Source organism: Oncorhynchus kisutch, linkage group LG13 (assembly GCF_002021735.2).
Source record: "Oncorhynchus kisutch isolate 150728-3 linkage group LG13, Okis_V2, whole genome shotgun sequence".
In the NCBI taxonomy this organism is placed as follows: Eukaryota; Metazoa; Chordata; class Actinopteri; order Salmoniformes; family Salmonidae; genus Oncorhynchus; species Oncorhynchus kisutch.
The window spans coordinates 47470112-47494742 of record NC_034186.2 but is presented as its reverse complement, the minus strand read 5'-3'; the positions used below and the strand labels follow the sequence as shown (position 1 = coordinate 47494742).

Sequence of the window (24631 nt, the reverse complement as noted above, 5' to 3'; positions counted from 1 at the left end):
CTAGCTTCCCACCTGGCCAAAAGCCAGTGAAAATGCAGAGCGCCAAATTCAAATAAATTACTATAAAAATCTAACTTTCATGAAATCACACATGTAAGATACCAATTTAAAGCTGCACGTGTTGTGAATCCAGCCAACATGTCAGATTTCAAAAAGGCTTTTCGGCGCAAGCAAACGATGCTATTATCTGAGAGTAAGCACCTCCGTAAACAAAGAGAGAAAACAAATTTCAACCCTGCAGGCGCGACACAAAATGCAGAAATAAAAATATAAATCATGCCTTTGACGAGCTTCTTTTGTTGGCACTCCAATATGTTCCATAAACATCACAAATGGTCCTTTTGTTCGATTAATTCCGTTGATATATATCCAAAATGTCAATTTATTTGGCGCATTTGATCCAGAAAAACACCGGTTCAAATTTGCGCAACGTGACTATAAAATATCCTAAAAGTTACCTGTAAACTTTGCCAAAACATTTCAAACTACTTTTGTAATACAATTTTACGTATTTAAAAAAAGTTAACTTTAAAAAGTAAATCATCGATAAAATTGAAGATGGGATGATCTGTGTTCAATACAGGAAGAAAACGCTAGAAGACGCTACCTTTCTGGTCACGCGCCTGTATCTAACAGTACACTTGAAGTGACCCTCGTTTTGAACTTCTTCTTCATTACACAAAGGAAAAACCTCAACTAATTTTTAAAGACTGGTGACATCCAGTGGTAGGAACTGCAAGAAGGTCCCTTAGAAATCTGGATTCCCAATGAAAACCCATTGAAAAGAGAGTGACCAAAAAAATAAAAAAATATATATATGAATGGTTTTTCCTCTGGGTTTCGCCTGCTACATAAGTTCTGTTATACTCACAGACATGATTCAAACAGTTTTAGAAACTTCAGAGTGTTTTCTATCCAAATAATATGCATATCTTATCTTCTGGGGATGAGTAGCAGGCAGTTTAATTTGGGCATGCATTTCATCCCGACGTGAAAATACTGCCCCCTGTCACCATGAAGCTGCCAGTTGATGACTTGTGAGGCATCTGTTTCTCAAACTAGACACTAGTAATGTACTTGTCCTCTTGCTCAGTTGTGCACCGGGGCTTCCCACAACTCGTTCTATTCTGGTTAGGAGTAGTACCCGGCATTGTACGAGATCTTCAGTTTCTTGGCAATTTCTCACATGGAATAGCCTTCATTTCTCAGAACAAGAATAGACTGACAAGTTTCAGAAGAAAGATCTTTGTTTTTGGCCGTTTTGAGCCTGTAATCGAACACACAAATGCGGATGCTCCAGATACTCAACTAGTCTAAGAAGTTTTATTTATTTTAAACTGTGCTAACATACTTGAAAAAGGTTTTCAAATGATCAATTAGCCTTTGAAAAGGATTTACTTGGATTAGCTAACAAAATGTGCCATTGGAACACAGGAGTGATGGTTGCTGATAATGGGCCTCTGTATGCCTATGTAGATATTCCATTTGAAAAAATCTGCCGTTTCCAGCTACAGTAGTCATTTCCATCATTAACAATGTCTACCCCATATTTCTGATCAATATCATGTTAATTTAATGGACAAAAATGTTGCTTTTCTTTCAAAAACAATGACATTTCTAAGTGAGCCAAAACTTTGCAACGGTTGTGTATATTTGGACTTGTCTTCCCTTTTTCCTCTGCTTTGCGCTTCCTTTCTTCGTTGGTCCTACGCATTGCCCCACCTTCATGTGGAATGCTAATTTCAGTCTGACTCACCTTCCAGTGCAAAGCAATTTATCGACTGTTCATTTTCCCTTGTAGCTTGTTTGCCATTGACTGTTTTATCTATTGAAATGTAGCAGCCCCTTCTGCCAGTAGAGTGACTGAAATGTGTTGTTTTTCTCCTCATAGGGCCACTGTAGAGGAGGTGGAGGGGGATGTCGGGGAACTGGAGTCCAAACTTGACAAGGTGAGTAGGGTCCAGTTTTGGGTTTGGAGTAGGCTTGGGCAGTATACCACACATACAGGGGTATTTAGAAATAGCCACAGGATGGTTTTTCAAAACTATTTATTTGACCTTTTTTAAATATATATTAGAATATTTGTTGCTAGCCTACTTAGTCAACTTGGGCAATATGTTAAATCTGATTGCATACTTCATTTGACCTGTTACTTTATTTTACATTATAAAGCTTACCGTAGTTCCTCAGAACAGTTGAGCCAGTCAGGTGTTTATTTTTAAATAGTCCAGCTGTGTATTTGGCTTAACTTGCTAATTAAGTGGCCGAATCAGTAAGGAGTTGTTTTGGGTTTTTAGCAGCTCCTTGTGTACTAATACGGTACTACCATAAATCCTGGGATGAGAGGAGGACAGTATGACGATATAAACATTCGGATACTGCCCAACCCTAGTTTGGAGCAAAGATGATGGAAATCCTATTGTTTGCATTATGAACCACTCCCTGTTTATAAAAACCCTGTGTCTCGGTCCCCTATAACTGGCCTGAGATCAGTACGAGATCACACCGAGTGATGCGGTGAGAGTCTCAAACTGTGAAGCTATGTACATAAGAGAGGTGTGAAGAAATCCCACTGGTAGGTCTATAAAGACCCTGCAGCCAGTTACTGGAGTATTTCAATGGTTTGTTGGTGGAATTTATTTATGGAACTTATTTTTTGCAAGTTCACTCACTGATCCTGGATCTCCTGTGATTGCCACTGCATTGTTCTAGTCTCCCACCCTTTGGTCATCATGTATCTGACTCATTCCACACCCTGGTGTCACTTCCCTGTTGCATTGTAGTGGAAGGATCTGCTCCAGATGGGTTTGGTGTGACAGCAGGGTGGGGTGGGGGGGGGGTGCCTTGAATAGGAGGCTAGAGTTCAGTCTTTTCTTAGAAACTAAGCCTTGCCATTGAGATAGAGAAAGCCCCCCACACAGCCAAGTTGATTATTAAAACAATACAGGCGTGGGCCAATATTTAGTCTCTTGAAGCACATTTCCCCATGGATGTAAAGTAAATACACTTCAGACAATAACATCCCCTCATTACGATAATTTACTATGGTGATATTGTCTAAATCAGGGATGGGCAATTGGCGGCCCCCCTTTTGTAGACCTGCGGACCAATAAAAAAAAATATTTGGAGGGGGGGGGGTAGTATGTGTAGTATTGCAGGAAATGAAGCACGTGAAAGCTGGGGACCTCTTTAAAATAGTGGCCAGTCAACTCTGTTTTCACACACGATTGCGCAATGACTGGGATTATCAGAACATATGTTTCGCTAAGCTCTGTAGGCTTGGGCGCTCCAACACTGTTCCAGGGGTCCTATGCGCTTAGGTATTTGGCCACTTTAGTTTTGATACAAAACTTATCAAAACATATAGGCCTATGGGCATGAAACATGCAACTATGATTTTTAATATAGTCCATCAAAACTATTGTTTTTTCACACAATTGCATAGCCTATAGAAATGTTGAGCATTATGGGCTTATAGGATCACTTATTTAATTTCATATGTCAACTAGCTATGAGGAGCTGGCTCTTGTTGCGCAACAGGTTACCCTATATTCCGCTCGAACTCTAAATGTCAAGGTTCTCATGAAGTGTTTGAATTTCGATTTAATTTGCATTGATTTCAGAGTGATTAGAGGGACAATGGAGCACTGAGCACCAGGCCATTAGCAACTGGCCGTTAGCAAGTTGGGTAGGCTATTAATGACCATCAGCGGCATCAGATCTCGGTTTTGGAGAAGCCTAGTTACCGTGACTCAACGGTCAGGTGGAATATGACTGCGGTCATGACTCGTGACTGCAGGTGTGGTGGTAACGTAGCGACCCTATTTGTGAGCAGCAGTTAATGATGGCAGTAAGGGAAGTGAGCAGCTTTCTTCAGGGGGGAAATGCTAACTAAGCAAAGGTATCACAAGTGTCCTTGAAAATTAGGCATATAAACCGGTCGAATTTCACCTTAAACTACAGAATCTCTACTAAAGGCTCTCGCTTTTGTTCATAGACCATGTCATGGAGTGAGCCTGTTTCTCGTAAGCACTAAAGCTATCAGACAGACCATAGCGGAACATTTAGCCTCTCCGCTTCCTTGCTTACTCTTGTGTGGGAGTGCATGAATAAAGTCCAGGGTGTGTTTGTGGGATTACTTAACATTGAATTATGTCTGCCCACAATGAGTCAAAAAAAAGTGTTAAATGTAGAGGGTTGCTTGTTAGTCTAATTACTGGTAGCTAATTTCTGATGAAGTTATGTTTGCACAAGCAAACATCTGTTTCATTTTCAAACCTCAATTGTTTTGTTTATGTATCAAACTGCTATCTTTTGTCAGGAACACATTTCCAGTGTTAGAACACGGAACAGTGTCCTAAAGGGATGGCATGGAAAGCAAGCACTATTTCATCCATTAATCACTTCTGTCATCCCTCTCTCTCTTCTCTCTAGCTGGTGAAGCTATGCATCGGGATGATCGATGCCGGCAAGGCCTACAACACTGCCAATAAACAGTTTGTCAATGGAATCCGCGAGCTCGCTGCAAGCTCCACCAAAGATGACGTCATCGAGGTAAAAGAGCTACAGTAACCTAGCTTGAGCTTCGCAAGTCAAAACTGACCGCTTCTACTGTTAGAAAACCGCTGGTGTCCTCAACTATGTCCCTTTTAGGCTTGTGGGGCTCCTCTGTTATTTTCTTACACACATTTTTGCGTTGAGTGGCCTGCATTTCCGCTCCTTTGTATATTTCCTTTACTTCCTGGGTCTGAAGTTCAGCCACAGTGCATTTTTCTGAAAGAATGTCCTTATTGTTGAAAAATTCTCCCTGAAGGCACCATTGTTGCTCAAATGGCTAAAGCGGCATAGCAGCACACGAGCAGGGTATTCAACCGGGGTCTGCAAAAAAAAAAATATATATATATTTTTTTATAATTGTCTTCTTTTTGCCAACAAATAGCTCACCTTTGTTTAACCAGTTAAACGGCTGCATTTAGCGTCAATATGTTTGAATATAAATTTTTCTAGCTAATAGGCTATGTTCCAATTATGTGGGTAGGCCAAAATAATTAAACTATCTAGCAAATCTGTTCATTTTAAAATGTTGATTCCTTGCCATTATCATTTATCAGATAAGACAAGACGTGAAAATTCTTAACGTCTAACATGGGGGTCCCTGGGCAAGAAAAGGTTGAAGACCCCTGCACTAGAGCATTTCCTCATACACATACCTCAGTCACTGTTAGTAGGTTTTACTAGTCTGGAATTCAGTATTTATTATACCCTGTCGCTCATAACGGTGTGTGTCGTGTGACTAGTTCATACAATAGGACTATTTTACATTGATGGATAGGTGTATAATTTATGGATAATACATTTTACTCTGAGACTAATGATTTACATAGAACTGTTCTATCCCATGTGTCTACATATTTATTTACTTTATCTCTGTTTTTCCTCCCACAGTCCAGTCTCACAAAGTTTGCCGAGAGTCTGCAGGAGATGATCAACTATCACACGGTAAGGCGACATTTGATGTGAAACAGAACTTGGTGTGCTATACAGTATCTTTTTACAGCCTGAATTTTAAATGGATTACATTGAGATTTTGTCACTGATCTACTAACAATAGCCCATAATGTCAAAGTGGAATTATGTTTTTAGAAATGTTTACAAATTAATAACAATTTAAAGCTGAGATGTCTTGAGTCAATAAGTATTCAACCCTTTTGTTATGGCAAGCCTAAATTATTTCAGGAGTAAAAATGGACTTAACAAGTCCCGTAATAAGTTGCATGGACTCACTCTGTGTGCAATAATAGTGTTTAACATCATTTTTAAATGACCCTGTTCCCCACACATACAATTATGTGTAAGGTCCCTCAGTCGAGCAGTGAATGTCAAGCACAGATTCAACCACAAAGACCTGGGAGGTTTTCCAATGGTTCACAAAGAAGGGCACCTATTGGTAGATGGGTAAAAAAAGGCAGACATTGAATATCCCTTTGAGCATGGTGCAATTATTACACTTTGGATGGTGTATCAATACACCCAATCATGACAAAGATACAGGCGTCCTTCCTAACTCAGTTGCCGGAGAGGAAGGAAACTGCTCAGGGATTTAACCATGAGGCCAAGGGTGATTTTAAAACAGTTGGAGTTTAATGGCTGTGATAGAAAACTGAGGATGGATCAACAACATTTGTTACTCCACAATACTAGCATACATGACATAGTGAAAAGAAGGAAGCCTGTACAGAATACAATTATGACTTAACATGGATCCTGTTTGCAATAAGGCACAAAAATAATACTGCAAAAAAATGGCAAAGAAATTAACTTTTTGTCAAGAATAAAAATATTTTGGGCTATACATAACTGAGTACCACTCTTAATATTTTCAAGCACGGTGATGGCTGCATCATGTTATGGGTATACTCCTCATCGGCAAGGACTAGAATGTTTTTTGGGGGTATAAAAAGAAACGGAATAGCACTAAGCACAGTCAAACTCCTAGAGGAAAACTTGGTTCAGTCTGCTTTCCAACAGAAACTGGGAGACATATTCACCTATCAGCAGGACAATAGCCTAAAACACAAGGCTAAATATACACTGCAGTTGCTTACCAAGACGTCATTGAATGTTCCTGAGTGGCCTAGTTACAGTGTTGACTTAAATTGGCTTGAAAATCTATGGCAAAACTTGAAAATGGCGGTCTAGCAATGATCAACAACAACTTGGTGGCTGACGAAATACTTTTTTGCCCCACTGTATTTATTAATATAATGCTTCTCTCATCGATCGGATTATCGCCTATAAATATCAGAGCTTTTGGATTGACAAGGATTTAACGCATTAAAAAAAAAACATACTGATGGGCTAGTTAAAAAGCAAAGATTTAAAGTGGGCTTTTTTTATATATATATATATATTTTTTTATACATACATCTTGCCTCTCCCTAAACAGCAGGAAGCAGATTGTACAGTAAATTTTCTGCCAGTACTTGACTATGGTGACACCATTACCAGAATGCAGCATCCCCTACTCTTAAACCTTTGGATGCCGTCTACCATAGCACCCTTCGCTTTTTCACAGGTGACATTTTTAATACTCATCACTGCATCCTGTGTCAAAAGGTTGGCTGGTCCTCATTTAACGTCCCATAGATCACTTCACTATTCCCTTTTTGTTTCCGAGTTACCTAACTTCGTTGTTGAAGTATGAAAAATCAGTTACCAATCCCGTTCACAGGGTTGGTTACCCCTTGAGGTTCCTCGGGTAAAAACACTTTTAGTTTTAATGCGCTTCACTGCTGGAACAACTTGCAAAACTCATTACAACTAGATGTTCAGGTGCTACTCAGGCAGTTTAGGGTGTTTTTAATTGAGGACCTAGTAGCTGAGGACTGTAACTGTCATTTTGTGTTTTGTATTGATTGCTGTTTTGTTTTACATTATATTGGTTGTTGTAATCAGGGCACCATTGGGAATGAGACCATGGACTCAATGGGTTTTCCCTGAATAAATAAATATATAATAGTAATACATTAAAAAAACTATGCTTCCTAAACTCTAGAGCCCTCAAACTCAACTCTGGACCTCGAAGCCAGTTCCACTGCATTTTTCAATTGTTCCCCTCTAATTAGGGACTAATATCGACATTGGACACCAGGTGAGTGCAATTAGAACAGGAAGAACATAACACCAGCAGGCTCTGAACCTCATAGGGTAAGAGTTGAATACCCCTGCCCTAAAGTCTGAGACCGTGACTCATCACTGGAGAGACCTCCCTAGTCCCTTCTTAGTGTCCTTCTTCCTCTCTATACTCCCTAAACCCCTGAGGGCCACAGATCTAAGACTGTGACTCAACACTGGAGACTGCAGTGAGATCAGCTGACTGATGGTTATAGTTTGCCATTCAGCGTTAACCCGAGCACATGATCCTTAAAGCACAGAGCCGAATCTGTTTGTCACCAGAGCACGGGCCCTCCAGTCATATTGTCTGGCCCTGCATCAGCAGGCTTAAATCAAATCAAATTGATTTATATAGCCCTTCGTACATCAGCTGATATCTCAAAGTGCTGTACAGAAACCCAGCCTAAAACCCCAAACAGCAAGCAATGCAGGTGTTGAAGCACGGTGGCTAGGAAAAACTCCCTAGAAAGGCCAAAACCTAGGAAGAAACCTAGAGAGGAACCAGTCTATGTGGGGTGGCCAGTCCTCTTCTGGCTGTGCCGGGTGGAGATTATAACAGAACATGGCCAAGATGTTCAAATGTTCATAAATGACCAGCATGGTCAAATAATAATAAGGCAGAACAGTTGAAACTGGAGCAGCAGCACAGCCAGGTGGACTGGGGACAGCAAGGAGTCATCATGTCAGGTATTCCTGAGGCATGGTCCTAGGGCTCAGGTCCTCCGAGAGAGAGAGAGAAAGAAAGAGAGAAAGAGAGAATTAGAGAGAGCACACTTAAATTCACACAGGACACAGAATAGGACAGGAGAAGTACTCCAGATATAACAAACTGACCCTAGCCCCCCGACACATAAACTACTGCAGCATAAATACTGGAGGCTGAGACAGGAGGGGTCAGGAGACACTGTGGCCCCATCCGAGGACACCCCCGGACAGGGCCAGATAGGAAGGATATAACCCCACCCACTTTGCCAAAGCACAGCCCCCACACCACTAGAGGGATATCTTCAACCACCAACGTACCATCCTGAGACAAGGCTGAGTATAGCCCACAAAGATCTCCGCCACGGCACAACCCAAGGGGGCGGGGCGCTTAACACCATGAGGGCTTCATCTTCGATGTCTCTGATGCTAATTTTGCTGGCTGTCTGTTTGAAGGAGGTAGAAGTTTTATGAGTCTGTGGCCTCTAACTAGTGAGAATGAACACAGCAACACAGCATGTCATTATTGAGCTGAAACCAGTAGGCTGTTGTGCTGGTGTGCATTTAAAAAAGTTTTGTGAGCCCACCTTTGAAGTAAAGGTACACACCCTGGTTAGAGGTGCTAACTTGCAGAACACACACACCATTCCCTGTAAAGAAATTTGTTTCATACACACTTCAGCTTGTAATAATTAAAATGTGAAAAGCTTGTGACTGTTACCCGGTTGCATAAAGTACTAATCAGTCATGTTTCTCTCCTTATAGATTTTGTTTGACCAGGCCCAGCGATCAGTCAAGACCCAGCTTCTAACTTTTGTGAAGGAGTAAGTAGGTCGAAATTAATGCTCCCTCATCATATTACTGCTAGTTGTATTCTTATTTTACACAATAACAATGGACAGTGCCTCTATTCAACATTCAAATGATTTGTGATAGATCATGGTACATAAATAAATTCACACAGCACCATAGCACAAGGAGGAATCTCAGTCACACAAACAGCACATGAATATGTATGAAGCGATCGGTGGCAGTGTATCCGATACGATAAAGGATAAGATGACACACGGTCTGCAACGCATTGTGGAATACTATATTATTTGCTCAGTATTAAAGGGTGTGTAAAAGTACAGCTTCTAAATGTTTCCTAACCTATTAGCTAATGCACCCACATTTTCCCAGACAGTTTATGTAAGAGTTTAAGCCTGCAGGGAAACCTCATTTGTTTCATTATGCAGGATTAGCCCGCTGCCTCAGCCTTTGCCCACACCACACACGGGCTAAACTCCTACATCAGCATTCTGCCCTATAAATGAAGAGCTCAAAACCATGTTCCCAAACAATTACTCACTCCTCCTTCTGTGGTCCAAAGGTGTCTTTATTTCACTCAAACAGTACAAGCCAAAGAACAAGATGTGGGCACTCGAGTTTAAGTTGTGTCCTTTGTCCCTCCGTTTGGAGTAAATAGTGTCCTCATATCTGTGCCAATTAATTCTAAATGTACATTTCACATTGCAAACACTAGCAAATGATTGAATCTTTAACATTGTGTTCCACTTGGAAGTTGTGTCAGGGTGCATGTGAGGCAAATTTCCAAATAGTCGTTAATTGCTTTGTCAAATGATACTGCTGGTTACAAATCACCCCCAAAGCCTTTTGTAGACACATTTGTGAGGGAAATTAAATTTTTAGGGCAATTGCTTCCCTTTAGTCATACACCTAATAAACTGAGAAGACCTTTAAATAGATTATATACTTTTTCTTCTAATGATTGACATTAGCTAGATTGTTTGTTCAATGTTTCCCATTTCTTCTTTTCGGCTTTGTGAGTGGCTTCATTCCACTCACAAAGGCGAAAATCAGAAATGGGATCCTTCTTGCTTACCGGTATTTGGGCGATTATGCGATTGTAGCCACTTGCTCTGGTTGTTTTTCAAACCGTGAAAACCACAAAACCTTCTCTATACAACCAAAACATGACTACAAAGAAAAATGGAATGCCTTCGAGAGAAAGGTCTATACTCCTGGATTTTAAGTTTAATTTTATTTAATTTTATTAGATTGACAAAGATTTAGCAGAGGTGTGACTTCCTCATTATCATACCTGTTTCTTATGTTTCACCTCCCGCCCTTAGGGACCTACGTAAGTTCAAAGAGTCCAAGAAGCAGTTTGACAAGGTGAGCGAGGAGAAGGAGGCGGCGCTGACTAAGAATGCCCAGGTGCCGCGCAACAAGCAGCACGAGGTGGAGGAGGCCACCAACATCCTGACGGCCACACGCAAGTGCTTCCGCCACATTGTCCTCGACTATGTCCTTCAGGTACAGATCCAGGATCAGCTTACTTTAGAAATCCTTAACTTAACCTTTAGAGTGTTAACATCCTTAAACTGACCTCAGATCAATTTCTTAGGGATAACTTTATCCTTCTATGAAGAATTAAACACAGACTGAGGTTCACCAACCACGGTCGTGGAAAGCAACTTCGGGGTGAATGTTTTTGTTTCAGCCCTGCTCTAAAACTTGGTTCAGCTAATCAAGATTTTGCTGAGCAGTTGATTGATTTAATCAGGTGTGACAGTGTTAGTCTGAAACACTAGACCGTATTCTCCAGGACTAGGGTTGGTGACCACTATTGTTCAGTAGCGTTTTACGTATGGTGAGTGGTCTGGCACAAGGGTGAGTTTACCCCCCATTCCAATGTTAAACTTCTTTAAGCATCTTTGATGAAAGGCTGTAGCCTGAAAGTAAGGCCAACTATCAATTATTTCCGTACAATGCCATACAGACCCTGATTAGAGGCTTAACACTTGGGTATATTCCGTCTACAGGTCCAACACGAACAGAAATTTTCACGGAGCCTCAGTCTTTTTTTCTTCTGATAGATACAAAGTGTTATAGGACTTTCTTTCATACTATTCTGAAGTTCCTAGCTTGTCAAACCCATATGGCTCTACAGTTTGTGCTATGTTCCCCCGATTGCTAAGCTGACCTTTCACATTGGAGAGTAGTCATGTATATAGCCGTACCTTCATTGCCTCGTCTTCTCCTGGGCTGCAATGATGATGAATGGGCCATGTCGGCTGATAAGGGGGCCAGGCAGCTTAGCATTAGCTATAGCTTGGGTTTCATAGTGTTGCTGTGAATGGGGAAGTGGACTGCATTTACTAGCACATAGGGTTGCACATTTTGGGGAATATTCATAGGTGTAAACTTTCTGTGGGAATTAAACAGGAATATATGGGAATTAACATAAATGTATGCAAATTAATATTAATACTGTTTAATTGTAGATATTTTTTGCATTGGATATATTTACCATATCATATGGAGACAGAAACATAACAATTTTACCCTATCATAAGTATACATAATTGCAAATGATTAAATACTTCCAATAAAAGAAAAATAAATGTTGCGAATTTAACTTTAATTCAATTAGATGATTCATCACATGGGATGATTTCACTGAACAACAAAAGAAAGGGAATATGGAATGATCCCCAATGATCCATTGCATCTCACAAAAAATGTTTTCAACATACAGTGGGGAGAACAAGTATTTGACACACTGCCGATTTTGCAGGTTTTCCTACTTTACAAAGCATGTAGAGGTCTGTCATTTTTATCATAGGTACACTTCAAATGTGAGAGACGGAATCTAAAACAAGAATCCAGAAAATCACATTGTATGATTTTTAAGTAATTAATATGCATTTTATTGCATGACATAAGTATTTGATCACTTACCAACCAGTAAGAATTCCGGCTCTCACAGACCTGTTTTTCTTTAAGAAGCCCTCCTGTTCTCCACTCATTACCTGTATTAACTGCACCTGTTTGAACTCGTTACCTGTATAAAAGACACCTGTCCACACACTCAATCAAACAGACTCCAACCTCTCCACAATGGCCAAGACCAGAGAGCTGTGTTAGGACATCAGGGATAAAATTGTATACCTGCACAAGGCTGGGATGGGCTACAGGACAATAGGCAAGCATATGCCCCTGAACAGGCAGTTAACCCACTGTTCCTAGGCCGTCAATGAAAATAAGAATTTGTTCTTAACTGACTTGACTAGTTAAATAAAGGTAAAAAAATAAAAAAGCAGCTTGGTGAGAAGGCAACAACTGTTGGCGCAATTATTAGAAAATGGAAGAAGTTCAAGATGACAGTCAATCACCCTCGGTTTGGGGCTCCATGCAAGATCTCACCTTGTGGGGCATCAATGATCATGAGGAAGGTGAGGGATCAACCCAGAACTACATGACAGGACCTGGTCAATGACCTGAAGAGAGCTGGGACCACAGTCTCAAAGAAAACCATTAGTAACACTACGCCGTCATAGATTAAAATCCTGCAGCGCACGCAAGGCACCCCTGCTCAAGCCAGCGCATGTCCAGGCCTGTCTGAAGTTTGCCAATGACCATCTGGATGATCCAGAGGAGGAATGGGAGAAGGTCATGTGGTCTGATGAGACAAAAATAGAGCATTTTGGTCTAAACTCCACTCGCCGTGTTTGGAGGAAGAAGAAGGATGAGTACAACCCCAAGAACACCATCCCAACCGTGAAGCATGGAGGTGGAAACATCATTCTTTGGGGATGCTTTTCTGCAAAGGGGACAGGACGACTGCACCGTATTGAGGGGAGGATGGATGGGGCCATGTATCGCGAGATCATGGCCAACAACCTCCTTCCCTCAGTAAGAACATTGAAGATGGGTCGTGGCTGGGTCTTCCAGCATGACAACGACCCGAAACACACAGCCAGGGCAACTAAGGAGTGGCTCCGTAAGAAGCATCTCAAGGTCCTGGAGTGGCCTAGCCAGTCTCCAGATCTGAACCCAATAGAAAATCTTTGGAGGGAGATGAAAGTCCGTATTGCCCAGCGACAGCACCGAAACCTGAAGGATCTGGAGAAGGTCTGTATGGAGGAGTGGGCCAAAATCCCTGCTGCAGTGTGTGCAAACCTGGTCAAGAACTACAGGAAACGTATGATCTCTGTAATTGCAAACAAAGGTTTCTGTACCAAATATTAAGTTCTGCTTTTCTAATGTATCAAATACTTAAGTAATGTAATAAAATGCAAATGAATTACTTAAAAATCATACAACGTGATTTTCCTGATTTTTGTTTTAGATTCCGTCTCTCACAGTTGAAGTGTACTTATGCTAAAAAATTACAGACCTCTACATGCTTTGTAAGTAGGAAAACCTGCAAAATCGGCAGTGTATCAAATACTTGTTCTCCCCACTGTACATCTGTAAAATGATAGTCTAGAAACTAAAGCTTTGGTTGTCTTCCTCTCAGGCTTCCATGTTTTCTCCCTGGACCTCCTCAATGTCCACCTCTTGAACATCAGACTCTGAGGCCTCATCTTCACTGTCACTTTCCAACCTTGTTGAGGATGGCTCGTTGTCAGGCTCAAAAAGCCAAAAATGTTCCCGGTTGGCCACCAATTTTCCAACCCTTATATTGGTCAGCCTGTTGCGTGCTTTGGTGTGTGTGTTCCCAAACAAGGACCAGTTGCGTTCTGAGTGGGCTGATGTTGGTGGGATTTGAAGGATGATGGAGGCAACGGGGGAAAGAGTCTCAGATCCACAAAGTCCCTTCCACCAGGTGGCGGATGAGATATGTTGGCACAACTGCCATATTGCATCTCCATCTCAAAGCCTTTGCTTGGAAGTGTACTACGCCAGACTGCCAAGAGCCTTACCTTCATCCAGGCCAAGGTAGTGATGACACCATAGGCCTTGTTGATCTCTGCACCAGACAGGATGCTTTTGCCAGCATACTTGGGGTCCAACATGTACGCTTCAGGCAGAAGTCTTCACAATTTTTGATGTATTTCAGAACTGCAGTTTCCTCTGCATGTAGCAACAGTGAAGTGGGCAGGGCAGTACGGATTTCTTCTCTTACATCTGCAAGCAGAGTCTGAACATCAGCCAGGATGGCATTGTCTTCCTCAATCTGCAATGGCTACTGCTATAGGTTTCAGGAGTTTCAGGCTGCTTACCACTCTCTCCCAAAATACTTAATCCAGGAGGATCCTCTTGATGGCGTTGTCCATATTGGCAGACTGTGATATATGGCCATTTCTTGGAGAGACTCCTTCCCCTCCAGGAGACTGTCAAACATGATGACAACACTACCCCAACGGGTGTTGCTGGGCAGCTAAAAATTATTTAAACAGATTTTGATGTAGGCTACTGTTTACTAGTTAACAAAAACTCATGTATCTCATATAAAATATATTCACCCTACCCAATATTGTAATCAAAACTTACCAGAAAGCATGTAGTCCTTGGCTCAAACAGGTAGTGTGGGCTCAATAACATCTCATTAGTGTGCAAGATCTTGAGAATCAGCTGTACATGTGATGGAAGAGTGCACTTCACTTATGATGGAATAATGCATATGCAGGGGGTTGCAATTCCATTGAATTGGGGATATTTTAACCAAAATATGCCACAAGACCTAGAATTGCCTTATGTGTATCCCACAAATTTGTTGAATTTAAGCAAATTTCCCCAAATTTCAGGGCTTAACTCCCCATGGAAAATTTCCTGGAAAGTGTCCGACCCTTTGCAACCATACTAGCATGCACGTTTTACAATAACAGCAGTGTTCTGCAAGGGCTGCCCAATAATTTATCAAAGCCTTCCCCTTGAAGAGGTAGTGCGGTATCGAGCTCGCCTGCTATTAATCAAGTGCTCCGAAAATGTATAAGCCCGGAAAGCAAGGCTGATTTTAAAGGGGCATTCCATTGAAGTTCCACATTTTAATATGTTGTTATTTTCCACATGAGAGTCCGCAGCATGTCAACAACACCTTCCTTTAGCAGCTATAATGGAACATTTAGATGTTTATCAATTGATATGGACACAGTTCTTTAAGTTGCTCAATGTCCTCTCAACTGCCCAGCCTGAAAACAACCTTCCACTGGTCTCAAACCATTCCGCTTTTGCAGATTTAGGAAAGAAAGTAAAAGCGAGGAGAGTAGAATTGAGTAGATGCAATACACCTATCCCATTCCTAGGGCCTGCTTCTACCTATCCAGTTCCTACAACATCTATAGTGATGTAGTTCTGGCTAATTATACATTATTCATGATGCCCATTTAATGGGAACCAATTAACTTTAAATGCATTTGAAGTTCATTGGTGTGAACTAGGAGTATTTGATTAGATCATTTCACTAGTACAGTGCTCTCTTTTTCTCATATACACATGCGCTCACACACACTGGTGACCCAATCTAACTGTGAGCTTTTCTTTCTACCCACACAGATCAATGTACTCCAGTCTAAGAGAAGATCGGAAATCCTCAAATCTGTAAATATTGTTTTCTATGAAAATAACCATATGAACTTAACTGTTGTTCCCATGTCTTTTGCCTCGTGTACGACGTCTCTGATTGGTATGTTCCTGTCCGTAGATGCTGTCCTTCATGTACGCCCACCTGACCTTCTTCCACCAGGGTTACGACCTCTTCAGTGAACTACAACCTCTCATGAAACAGCTGGGGGGACAGGTAGGGCCTTTATCCCATTTACTCCCATTAAACTGTAACTGTATCTCCACCTGGCCCATCCGAATGCATAGTGGTTCTTAAACCTCTGCTCGGGGATCCCCAGATGTTTTACAATTCACCTAGTTAAGGGCTTGATGATGATAAGTTGCCAAGTTGAATCAGGTGTGCTAGCTCTGGGGGGGGGGGGGGGGGTCCCCGAGGAGATGTTTGAAAACCACTGTCCCCTCAGCGCTAACACACCTGATTCAACTTGGCAGCTTATCATCAAGGTCTTACTCTCTATACAGAAAGGTAAAGCCATGCCAGGCAACGCTTTTCCTCCCTGCCAAGGAGTTGAACTAGGGTGAAAAGTAATTGCTTCGGCCCACAAACCAAACTGTTGTCCATTATTTTTGCTGGGCGCACACATGTACAAAAATGTGCCCTAGTTTAGTTCAGTGGCACTAGGTGGAGCCAACCAACACTAGGCCTGTGGCCAGTGATGATGCACTTTCATTGTGTGTGTCATGGTCACTGATAGCGCTGACCTGATGCGATACTATCATGATCCTTAGGTGCCGATACTGTATGTATTGCAATTTGATATTGCTCACTATATGTCTGCTGCAGAGAGAAGAGAAAGCATGAGAAAACTAGTTTTGATCAGTCAGGCAAAAAAAAGTACTGAAGAGTTATTGGCTCACTATTTAAAAAGAAGATGGATAAAACAAACTGGAGTTTCGGCTCAGGCACAGACAACTAGCACTAGCTAACGCTACCCACTGTAGCAAATGTTAATAATTGGCACTAGGTGGGGTGAAATATGGAGTGAAATATCGATGTAATATCATCCAAAAAGAATATGTAACTATGGATCACCCCCCCCATCACTGGTCAGATATATCAGCAGCTTCCTCTGGACCAGGGGGAGTTTAAACTAGGGTTGGCGAAATGGCCAAAGTATCATATCACATTTTTTTAATTTTATTGACGGTTTGACAGCATTTTGTGTTTTGTGAGTAGTGCGTGACCCCAGGGTGGCAACACAAATATTCTAAGTGATTTCAATGGGTCTTTCTCCATTCTGATTGTTTTATACTGTTCAGTTCAACTTCAAACTAAAAATGATTTCCTGCATTTTCATACATTTCTACATTTCCTGCACTCATTTGAGATCATTTCCACACTGCCACGTAGGACTGCCTTATTCAGGGGCAGAACGACAGATTTTTACCTTGTCAGCTCGGGGATTCGATCTTGCAACCTTTCGGTTAGTAGTCCAACACTAACCACTAGGCTTCCTGCCGCCCCACCTATAGGTCAGGCCCTATTGGTCACATGCATGCAATACTTACATGTTTCATGTAAAGAGAGAAAGGGTATGGAATGTGTTTCCTAAACAATTTAGGGGTTTCAGTGACTGAACTTTTCATGTCAGGAACTGAAAGATGGAAGCGATTGTCTTTCCAAGATGCTTTTTGCCTAAGTTGAATAACGAAATGGATTTATTTTTACACTCAGAAATGAATAAATTAATTTACCATGACTATTCATCAGTCAAATGTCAGAAACAATATGCACACTGTAACTAGTGACTGATTTTCTGAGTGACTGAGTGAAAGGGAACAAAGATGCACAACCACCACCCTAGTGAGTCGTTTGAATTGTAGACCACGTCAGTCGGTGGTCGTGCAGTGGGTGAGTCAGAATCACAAGGCCTACTTCTGAATGGACCAGTTACAGTGATATAGCCCACACATAGAAATAGAATGACCAGAAGGGACTGTAATTCTGTGTTTATGGATATAGGCAAAATAATGTTAAAATCCACTAGAAGCTGTAGTCTAACGGGCTGGTTGTTATGGAGAAGGGGGAAAACATTTCCAATCCAATCCAGCTGCCATTCCATTCTGCCATTCCGCCCACTTTCTGCTAAAACGAAACAAAATCTGTCCCCAAATATGTATCTCAGCTCCAGAGGCATCTAGTAATGGGCTTTAGTAATGGGTGCAGGGAAAGGAAAGGGGAAAGAGGGATACCTAGTCAGTTGCACAACTGAATGCATTCAACCGAAATGTGTGTTCCGCATTTAACCCAACCCTCTGAATCAGAGAGGTACGGGGGGCCGTCTTAATCGATATGCACATCATCGGTGCCCAGAGAGAGGTTGTTGTTGGGGGTTAATTGCCTTGCTCAAGGGCGGAACAGCAGATTCGAACCAGTGACCTTTCGTTTACTGGCCTAACACTCCAGGTTTAGTGTGAGTGTAGTTGGATCCTGATTTAGGCTCCTTAGAATAATTTATTCCATAGTGTAGGCTTGTCTTGTATGAATTATGAAATTAGGCCTATGCTATGCTGCACTTGTGGCGAATCTGTGCTGTAATTGTGCTCTTTGTTTCAATAAATCCCCCAGATTGCCATTAATGTATGTATTTTTCTTAACGTTACTTAGTACGGGGTTTATTGGAGTATAGATTCTGTGGAGTGTTAGCTAATCCTCCTCAGTGTATTCATTAATTTATAAGCATGTTGTTTAATAAGTTATATCAGTGAGGTTGTTTATGCTTTAATTTACAGCCCTAATATTTACTTAGACATTGCATGAAAAATGGTTATTACAAATCGACTACCTACTTTTTGATTCTTTGGGGTTCATTGAAACTCTAAACCTACTGTAAGTAATAGGTTGTTTCTTAGTTAATACCAAGACTAAAACAGAACTGTAAAATAAAGTGTAATATCCCATAGTTCCCTTAGGTTAGATCATTTCTGTAGGTTGTAATGATACAGGAGTTCCATTAGACACACATTCGCTGCATCCTGGTTCCTTTCTCGACAAATGATCTTTGTTACCAGATAGTGTTTGCTTGAGATAAGATATCATAGATGCTGATTTAGGCTGTTTGCGGCCAAAAACCCTCTGAAGCGGAGACTAGAATTACACTGATGTAGGAAACAAACTCTGGGGTCAACAAACGACCTACTCAAACAGTCTTCAAGTTCCTCAATCTGAAGGAGGAGAGCTCATCTCGTAGTGGAGCAGTTCTTTATCCAAGGGACACCTTTATGGTCCAAGTTTGAAAGAGAGCATAGACTACAGACTGCAATATTGCTTTCATGCGTCGTGTTTTTAGAATAGTGCTAAATTCAGGACAGCAGATGAGTAGAGGAAGCCACTTCAGTATTTTGCATATGAACTCTATTTGTAGGGGAAACTGGAAGTTCATTAGCAACTACAGACACAAAAACCCTTACAAACTAGCCTTGAACCCTTTACTGTAGCTAGAGTAACCTAACCTGTGCTCTGTGTGTTTCAGCTGGACCAGCTGGTGGTTGATGCAGCCAAAGAGAAGAGGGACATGGAGCAGAAACACTCCACCATTCAACAGAAGGTAACACACACACACAGAAACATGACTCACCTTTTTTGGCACACTTGCGCTATACACTGAGTGTACAAAACATTAAGAACACCTTCCAAATCTTGAGTTGCACCACCACTTTTGCCTTCAGAACAGCCTCAATTCAACGGGACAAGGACTCAAAAAGGTGACAAGCATTCCACAAGGGATGCTGGCCCATGTTGACTCCAATGCTTCCCAAGTTGGCTGGATGTCCTTTGGCACTGGCAGGATAGAGTTTGGGAAACCCTGCTCTAGCTATCCTTGAGCGAGCACACACACACCCTCCCTGTCTCTAGCCTTGGGGAGCTCTGGTTTAAAGCAGTGATTTGACTGAGGTGGATCCTTTTCCCTCAGCCATAAAGCCTTTCTTATTGCACTCCAACCCATTCTATTAAAGGATCAGCCCTGAAACTGGGATTTTCAGAAAGCCTCACCAATATACCCCCTGTTACTCATCCACTTCTGCCCTTCTTCACTCTAATCATAGAAATGGAGGATCTGTCTACTTCTATGAGTACAGCATGTATTGTAATGAAAAAAAGTCCTTATTAATGACTATCTATGATGTATTTTGTCATTGTATTTTGTCACCCCCTTACCCATTCACTTCTGTACCTGTCTACTCACTCTAATACACACGCTATCATTATATTTATCATTCTATTTCTATGCAAACAGTATGAATGATAATTCATTAGTTCATTAATGATGACTATTAATGGTTTATTTAGCGCTATGAAACACAGAACTGCAACTTACTAATGTGTTGTGTAACACTAGAAGAGTAGAGGAGTCATTGGGCAGGCGTTGATGATGGGATCTCACAGCCTAGGTCCTAAATGGCACCCTAATAAGTCACCGACACACAGGCACACACCATGCTTTATTCAAGTGGGTCGGACGCTTCGGGGCTCACTTACCAAACGACAGGGATACTCTCTACTCTCCCTGTAGTTTTTATAGATGCTCCCCAGCCCGTGGCTGCAACCCATGTGGAATGAGCGCTCACGGAATGAGCGCGTCTGTGTTAGCGACTGTGTTAGCGAGTATCACCTGCATGCATGTGTGAGCCGAGACGAGTGGGCCGTTGCTCAAGGAGAGAGAGGCAGTCGGACAATATGATAGAGTACAGACTAATAAATAGGTAGCCAATTCAAAACATATCTTGTAGTTAAATGTTTTCGTCATGACCCAAAAATTTCCACCGATTTGATCTTTGATATATTAAATGAGTGAATTATTTCAAAAAACATGAAACGTATTTGGTTGTAATGTTATGTCACAATGTTGTACATCAAGGGTGGTCAACCATCTTCCAGGAGAGCTAATGGGTGTGCAGGCTTTTATTCCAGTGCCCCTCTAACAAACCACATTTTAGAAATTCGCTGCTCAACCGGACCTTGATAAAACTGGCTCTGTGTTTGAGCAGAGCTTGATCAAAAGCCTGCACACCCAGTACCTCTCCAGACTGAGGGTAGACCACGTGTTTTATACAGTTGCCTAACAGGTGTTCTACTTTGGGAGGGGAGGGGGGATAAAAGTAATGGAGAAATAATGGAAAAGTCATGAAGTTCCATCTGTCAAAATGTGTATGAACCCTGCCCTTTACTCTTGTGACCCCTTTCCCAGTCCCCTTCCACTCACAAGGCAGGCAATATGCTTAACCTCATCTTCACAAGAGGCTGTTTGCTTTCTAATCTCTCTGCAACCTCACTCCATGTGGAACACTACTCCTCCAACCCTTCCCACTCGGCCCCTACCTAGATGGTCATGCGCCGCCGCAATCTTTGCTCTCTCTCTCCCACTACTGTCTCCTTCTATCCTATCCTCTTTTCCTTTGGCTTAATCTTTATCCCTCCTGTCTCCTGACTCTGCCTCTTCGACAGTACTCTCCTCCCTTTCTGCAATCTTCAACTCCCACTGTCCCCTTTCCTCCCAGCCGACTCGACCTTCTCCCTTTGCTCCGTGGCTGAGTGACTCACTGTGTGCTTACAGAACAGGGCTGCGGGAAGCTGGGCGGAAATGGAGGATAACTAAACTTCTGTCCTTCTACTCCCCCTTCTGTACCTTCTCTTCCTCTGTATCTGCTGCTAAAGCCACTTTCTATCACTCTAAATTTAAAGCTTTTTTCCACTTTCTCCTCCACCTTCTCCCTCCTCCCGCTCTGTGGACGACTTTGTCAACCACTTTGTAGAAAAGGTTAACAATATCCATCCCTCATTCTCTCAGGCTACTGAGCCCACTGATCCCACTCACACAGAACTACCCTACGCCTTGACCTCTTTCTCCCCTCTCTCTCTAGATGATATCCTGTGACTAGTGATGTCTGGCTGCTCGACAACCTGCCCACTTGACCCCATCCCCTCCTCCCTTCTCCAGACCATCTCTGGAGACCTTCGCCCATTCTTCATCTCCCTCAACTCATCCCTGATATAAAAAACTACAGACCTGTATCCCTTCTTTCTTTTCTTTCCTAAACACTTGAGCATGCTGTCTCTGACCAACTCTTTCGTTATCTCTCTCAGAATTATCTTCTTGCCCCTAACCAGGCAACTCACTCAACCGAGACCTCTCTCCTCTGTATCACGGAGGCTCTCCGCTCTGCCAAACTTGACTCGCTCTCATCTGCGACTAAATCTAACTGCTCCCTTCGACGCCGTGAACCATCAGATCCTCCTCTCCATCCTCTCAGGGTTGGGTGTCTCAGGTTCTGCACAATCCTGGATTGCGTCATACCTGGCAGGTCGTCCCTACCAGGTGGAGTGAAAAGAATCTGTGTCTGCACCACGTGCTCTCACTACTGCTGTCCCCCAGGGTTCGGTTCTAGGCCTTTTTTCTGTTTACACCCTGGCAAACTTCTCAGCTTGAATGTCGGCCCACCAACTCAAGGTCAACCTCGACAATACACAGCTGCTCTTCCTCCTGGGCAGTGTTCATTTTGGAAATCTTTTTAGTCTATCATTTTTCTGCATAACATCCTATTCTCTCCCAACAGAAGAAATATGAGGATATATCTGGCCATGAATTCCCAAGCCTACATAGATATTAAAGACGCCGAAGCCACATTGATGTTCAAAAGTAAAACGGAGGCTAATGACTTTGAATGGGAACTAATGAGCTAAAATCCCAGTAATGTAGTCGAGTCCGATTCAAGTCCCCTGGGAATGCATATATCTCAAATGTAAAAAAAGGAAACTCAATGGAACCTGTTTTTGTACATGAGTGAGTTTGTTGGTATTTGTTGTCTGTGTATGTATCTACATCCAAGTTTGTTTGCCTGTCTGGCCTCTTAGTATGTCTGTCAGTCTGTGTCTGTATGTAAATCTCTTTCCAGCTCCCTTTTTTGTTTCTGTGTGAGAGTGTGTGCATGTCTGTCTGTGTGTGTGAGCGGAACATGGCAAGCAGCAGCTTGCTCTCCAGCATGAGCAGCACTTCCAGCCAGGAGCCCTCTCATTCGCGGCCCATGCAAATTTACGCTCATCCTTGTGCGTCTTGCATCCCAGCGCCCTCCCTGTCCAACCCCCTCCCTTTTACTAGATGCTATTTTTATGTCGTCTCGCTCCCCCCCCTCTTTCTCTTTCTGCCAGTATGTATCAGCAGTTCTAACCTCTCCTCTTTTTCTTCCACCTCTCTCCACTGTTCCCCAGGCTGCTCTGCAGGTAAGCCTTTTTTCCTCTGTGTATTTCTGTGCTATTTTGGTTCTTTCTGCATGTTGATAGTCTGAAGTAATCATGATATATTATTGACACATACATGACGTGACCGGGTTAAGACCACTCAGTCCTCGTCACAGGTATGCTCGTGTCTGTTGAATTCCATGCATGGCGGCTGTGTTATATACCAGTCATTCATTCACCTAATGTGTTTATGATACAGCATATTGCGACAGTCTAGTCTTTATGCCTTTACTGCAAAGGGAATGTGAGAGGCAAGTTTGATATCGGTCTAATTGCAACGTTGCAGAACATTACGAAAATGTGTTGTGCTAGCTGGGATAGGCTGAATCTATAACATACAAGCTAATTGCTCAATTGAAATATTCACCTAGACTCATGTGCATTTAATTTCCTCATGACTGCGTTTTTTAGTGTGCTTAGTATGCCTTATTTCTACCTGTGTGAATTATTAATAGATTTCTAGAGGGCTCCATCGTGTTACAGATTGTCCCCATTGGACGGAGGGGGTTCTAAGTTTAGCTCAAAGTATTAGCTTTTCTGCTTCTCAGAGGAGGCAGTGGATTGTGAACTGGAAAGGGTTCATTTTGGTTTTGTGGTTTGTGCATGCTGCAGGAGAAAACATGAGTCTATATACATACACACACACACTGGGAGAAGTAGAGTACATGGCTTTCAAATGGAGGCTGTATAAATGTTTCATGCTGGAGCTAATCTGCACGGGGTACGGTTTGTTATTCTAAACCCATTGCACCAGCCAGCATTGACACACACACACACACACACACATTCTCATCCCAATGAGTTCGCATGCCGCTGCGGCCTCAGCGGAAGGGGGAGGTGCCAAATTCAGCCAGCAGCAGTGACGAGTGTTGATGAGGAACGGACCGACACGCACACACAGGGTAATGGGGAGGCTTGTTTTGGAGAGAGGGTGCTAGTCCGAGTGTGACAGGGCTGTCACTTGAGATGCTGCGGGAGGACAGCAGAGGTAGCTACCGCTAGCTAGCCATTGTCAAGGTGACTGGGACACCGACAAACACACTGACCTGCTGTCACAGACATGAAGATGAAGATCTTCAGCAGATTCCACTATGTGTGGCATCTGGTGAGTCCGCTGAAAGAAGGGGGCAAAACATGTTTATTTTTAGCTTCATATGGCTCTGTGCCATGGTCATGCTCTCGTGTGTGTGTGTTCAACTATCTCCAATTGTATGTCATGGAATCAATTGTCTCCTCTTTCTCAGTTTCTCAGCCCTTTCTCAGTCTTCTGGTGTTACTATTTTAGGAGGTGACAGAGGTTGAACCTTTTCCCGATGGACGCAGCTTTTGTGCGTGGAGGTCCTCCGTATGTAACAATTGATTTTCATTTGCTATTTGGTTTCCCCCCCGCCAACTCCCTCCTCTTTTCCCTGCATAACTAGAGTGATGAGGGATTCCATTGTCATGCTGTATATTCATGTGGTTTTCTCATTCTAAAGTATGTCTCCCACAGTTTACCTTCTGACTACAAAGCAATGGTCTGATCCCAGATCTGTTTGTGCTGTCTTGCCAATTCCTTGTCACTCATGGTCCAGTTGTCAAGACAGCCCAATTGGATCTGGGATCAGGCTAAAGAAGCATGGGTTTGACGTCTGCTTACATGTGAGTTCTGAGCTCTGGTTG

The 24631-nt window shown here is 42.4% G+C and overlaps 1 protein-coding gene across 4 annotated transcripts in view; it reads left to right on the top strand.

Moving 5' to 3' along the window:
* LOC109902256 (arf-GAP with coiled-coil, ANK repeat and PH domain-containing protein 2-like) overlaps positions 1 to 24631 on the top strand; it is a 94509-nt gene that overhangs the window by 39225 nt on the left and 30653 nt on the right. For 3 of the 4 annotated variants that reach the window (XM_031786432.1, XM_031786431.1, XM_020498470.2), the window contains 8 exons: positions 1892 to 1949; positions 4435 to 4554; positions 5446 to 5499; positions 9142 to 9200; positions 10512 to 10695; positions 15664 to 15708; positions 15812 to 15907; positions 19206 to 19280. In XM_031786432.1, coding sequence (XP_031642292.1) covers positions 1892 to 1949; positions 4435 to 4554; positions 5446 to 5499; positions 9142 to 9200; positions 10512 to 10695; positions 15664 to 15708; positions 15812 to 15907; positions 19206 to 19280 — 691 coding nt within the window. Of the gene's footprint in view, positions 1 to 1891; positions 1950 to 4434; positions 4555 to 5445; positions 5500 to 9141; positions 9201 to 10511; positions 10696 to 15663; positions 15709 to 15811; positions 15908 to 19205; positions 19281 to 22939; positions 22952 to 24254; positions 24315 to 24631 lie in introns of all 4 variants that reach the window. The other variant, XM_031786430.1, reaches the window with a different exon arrangement.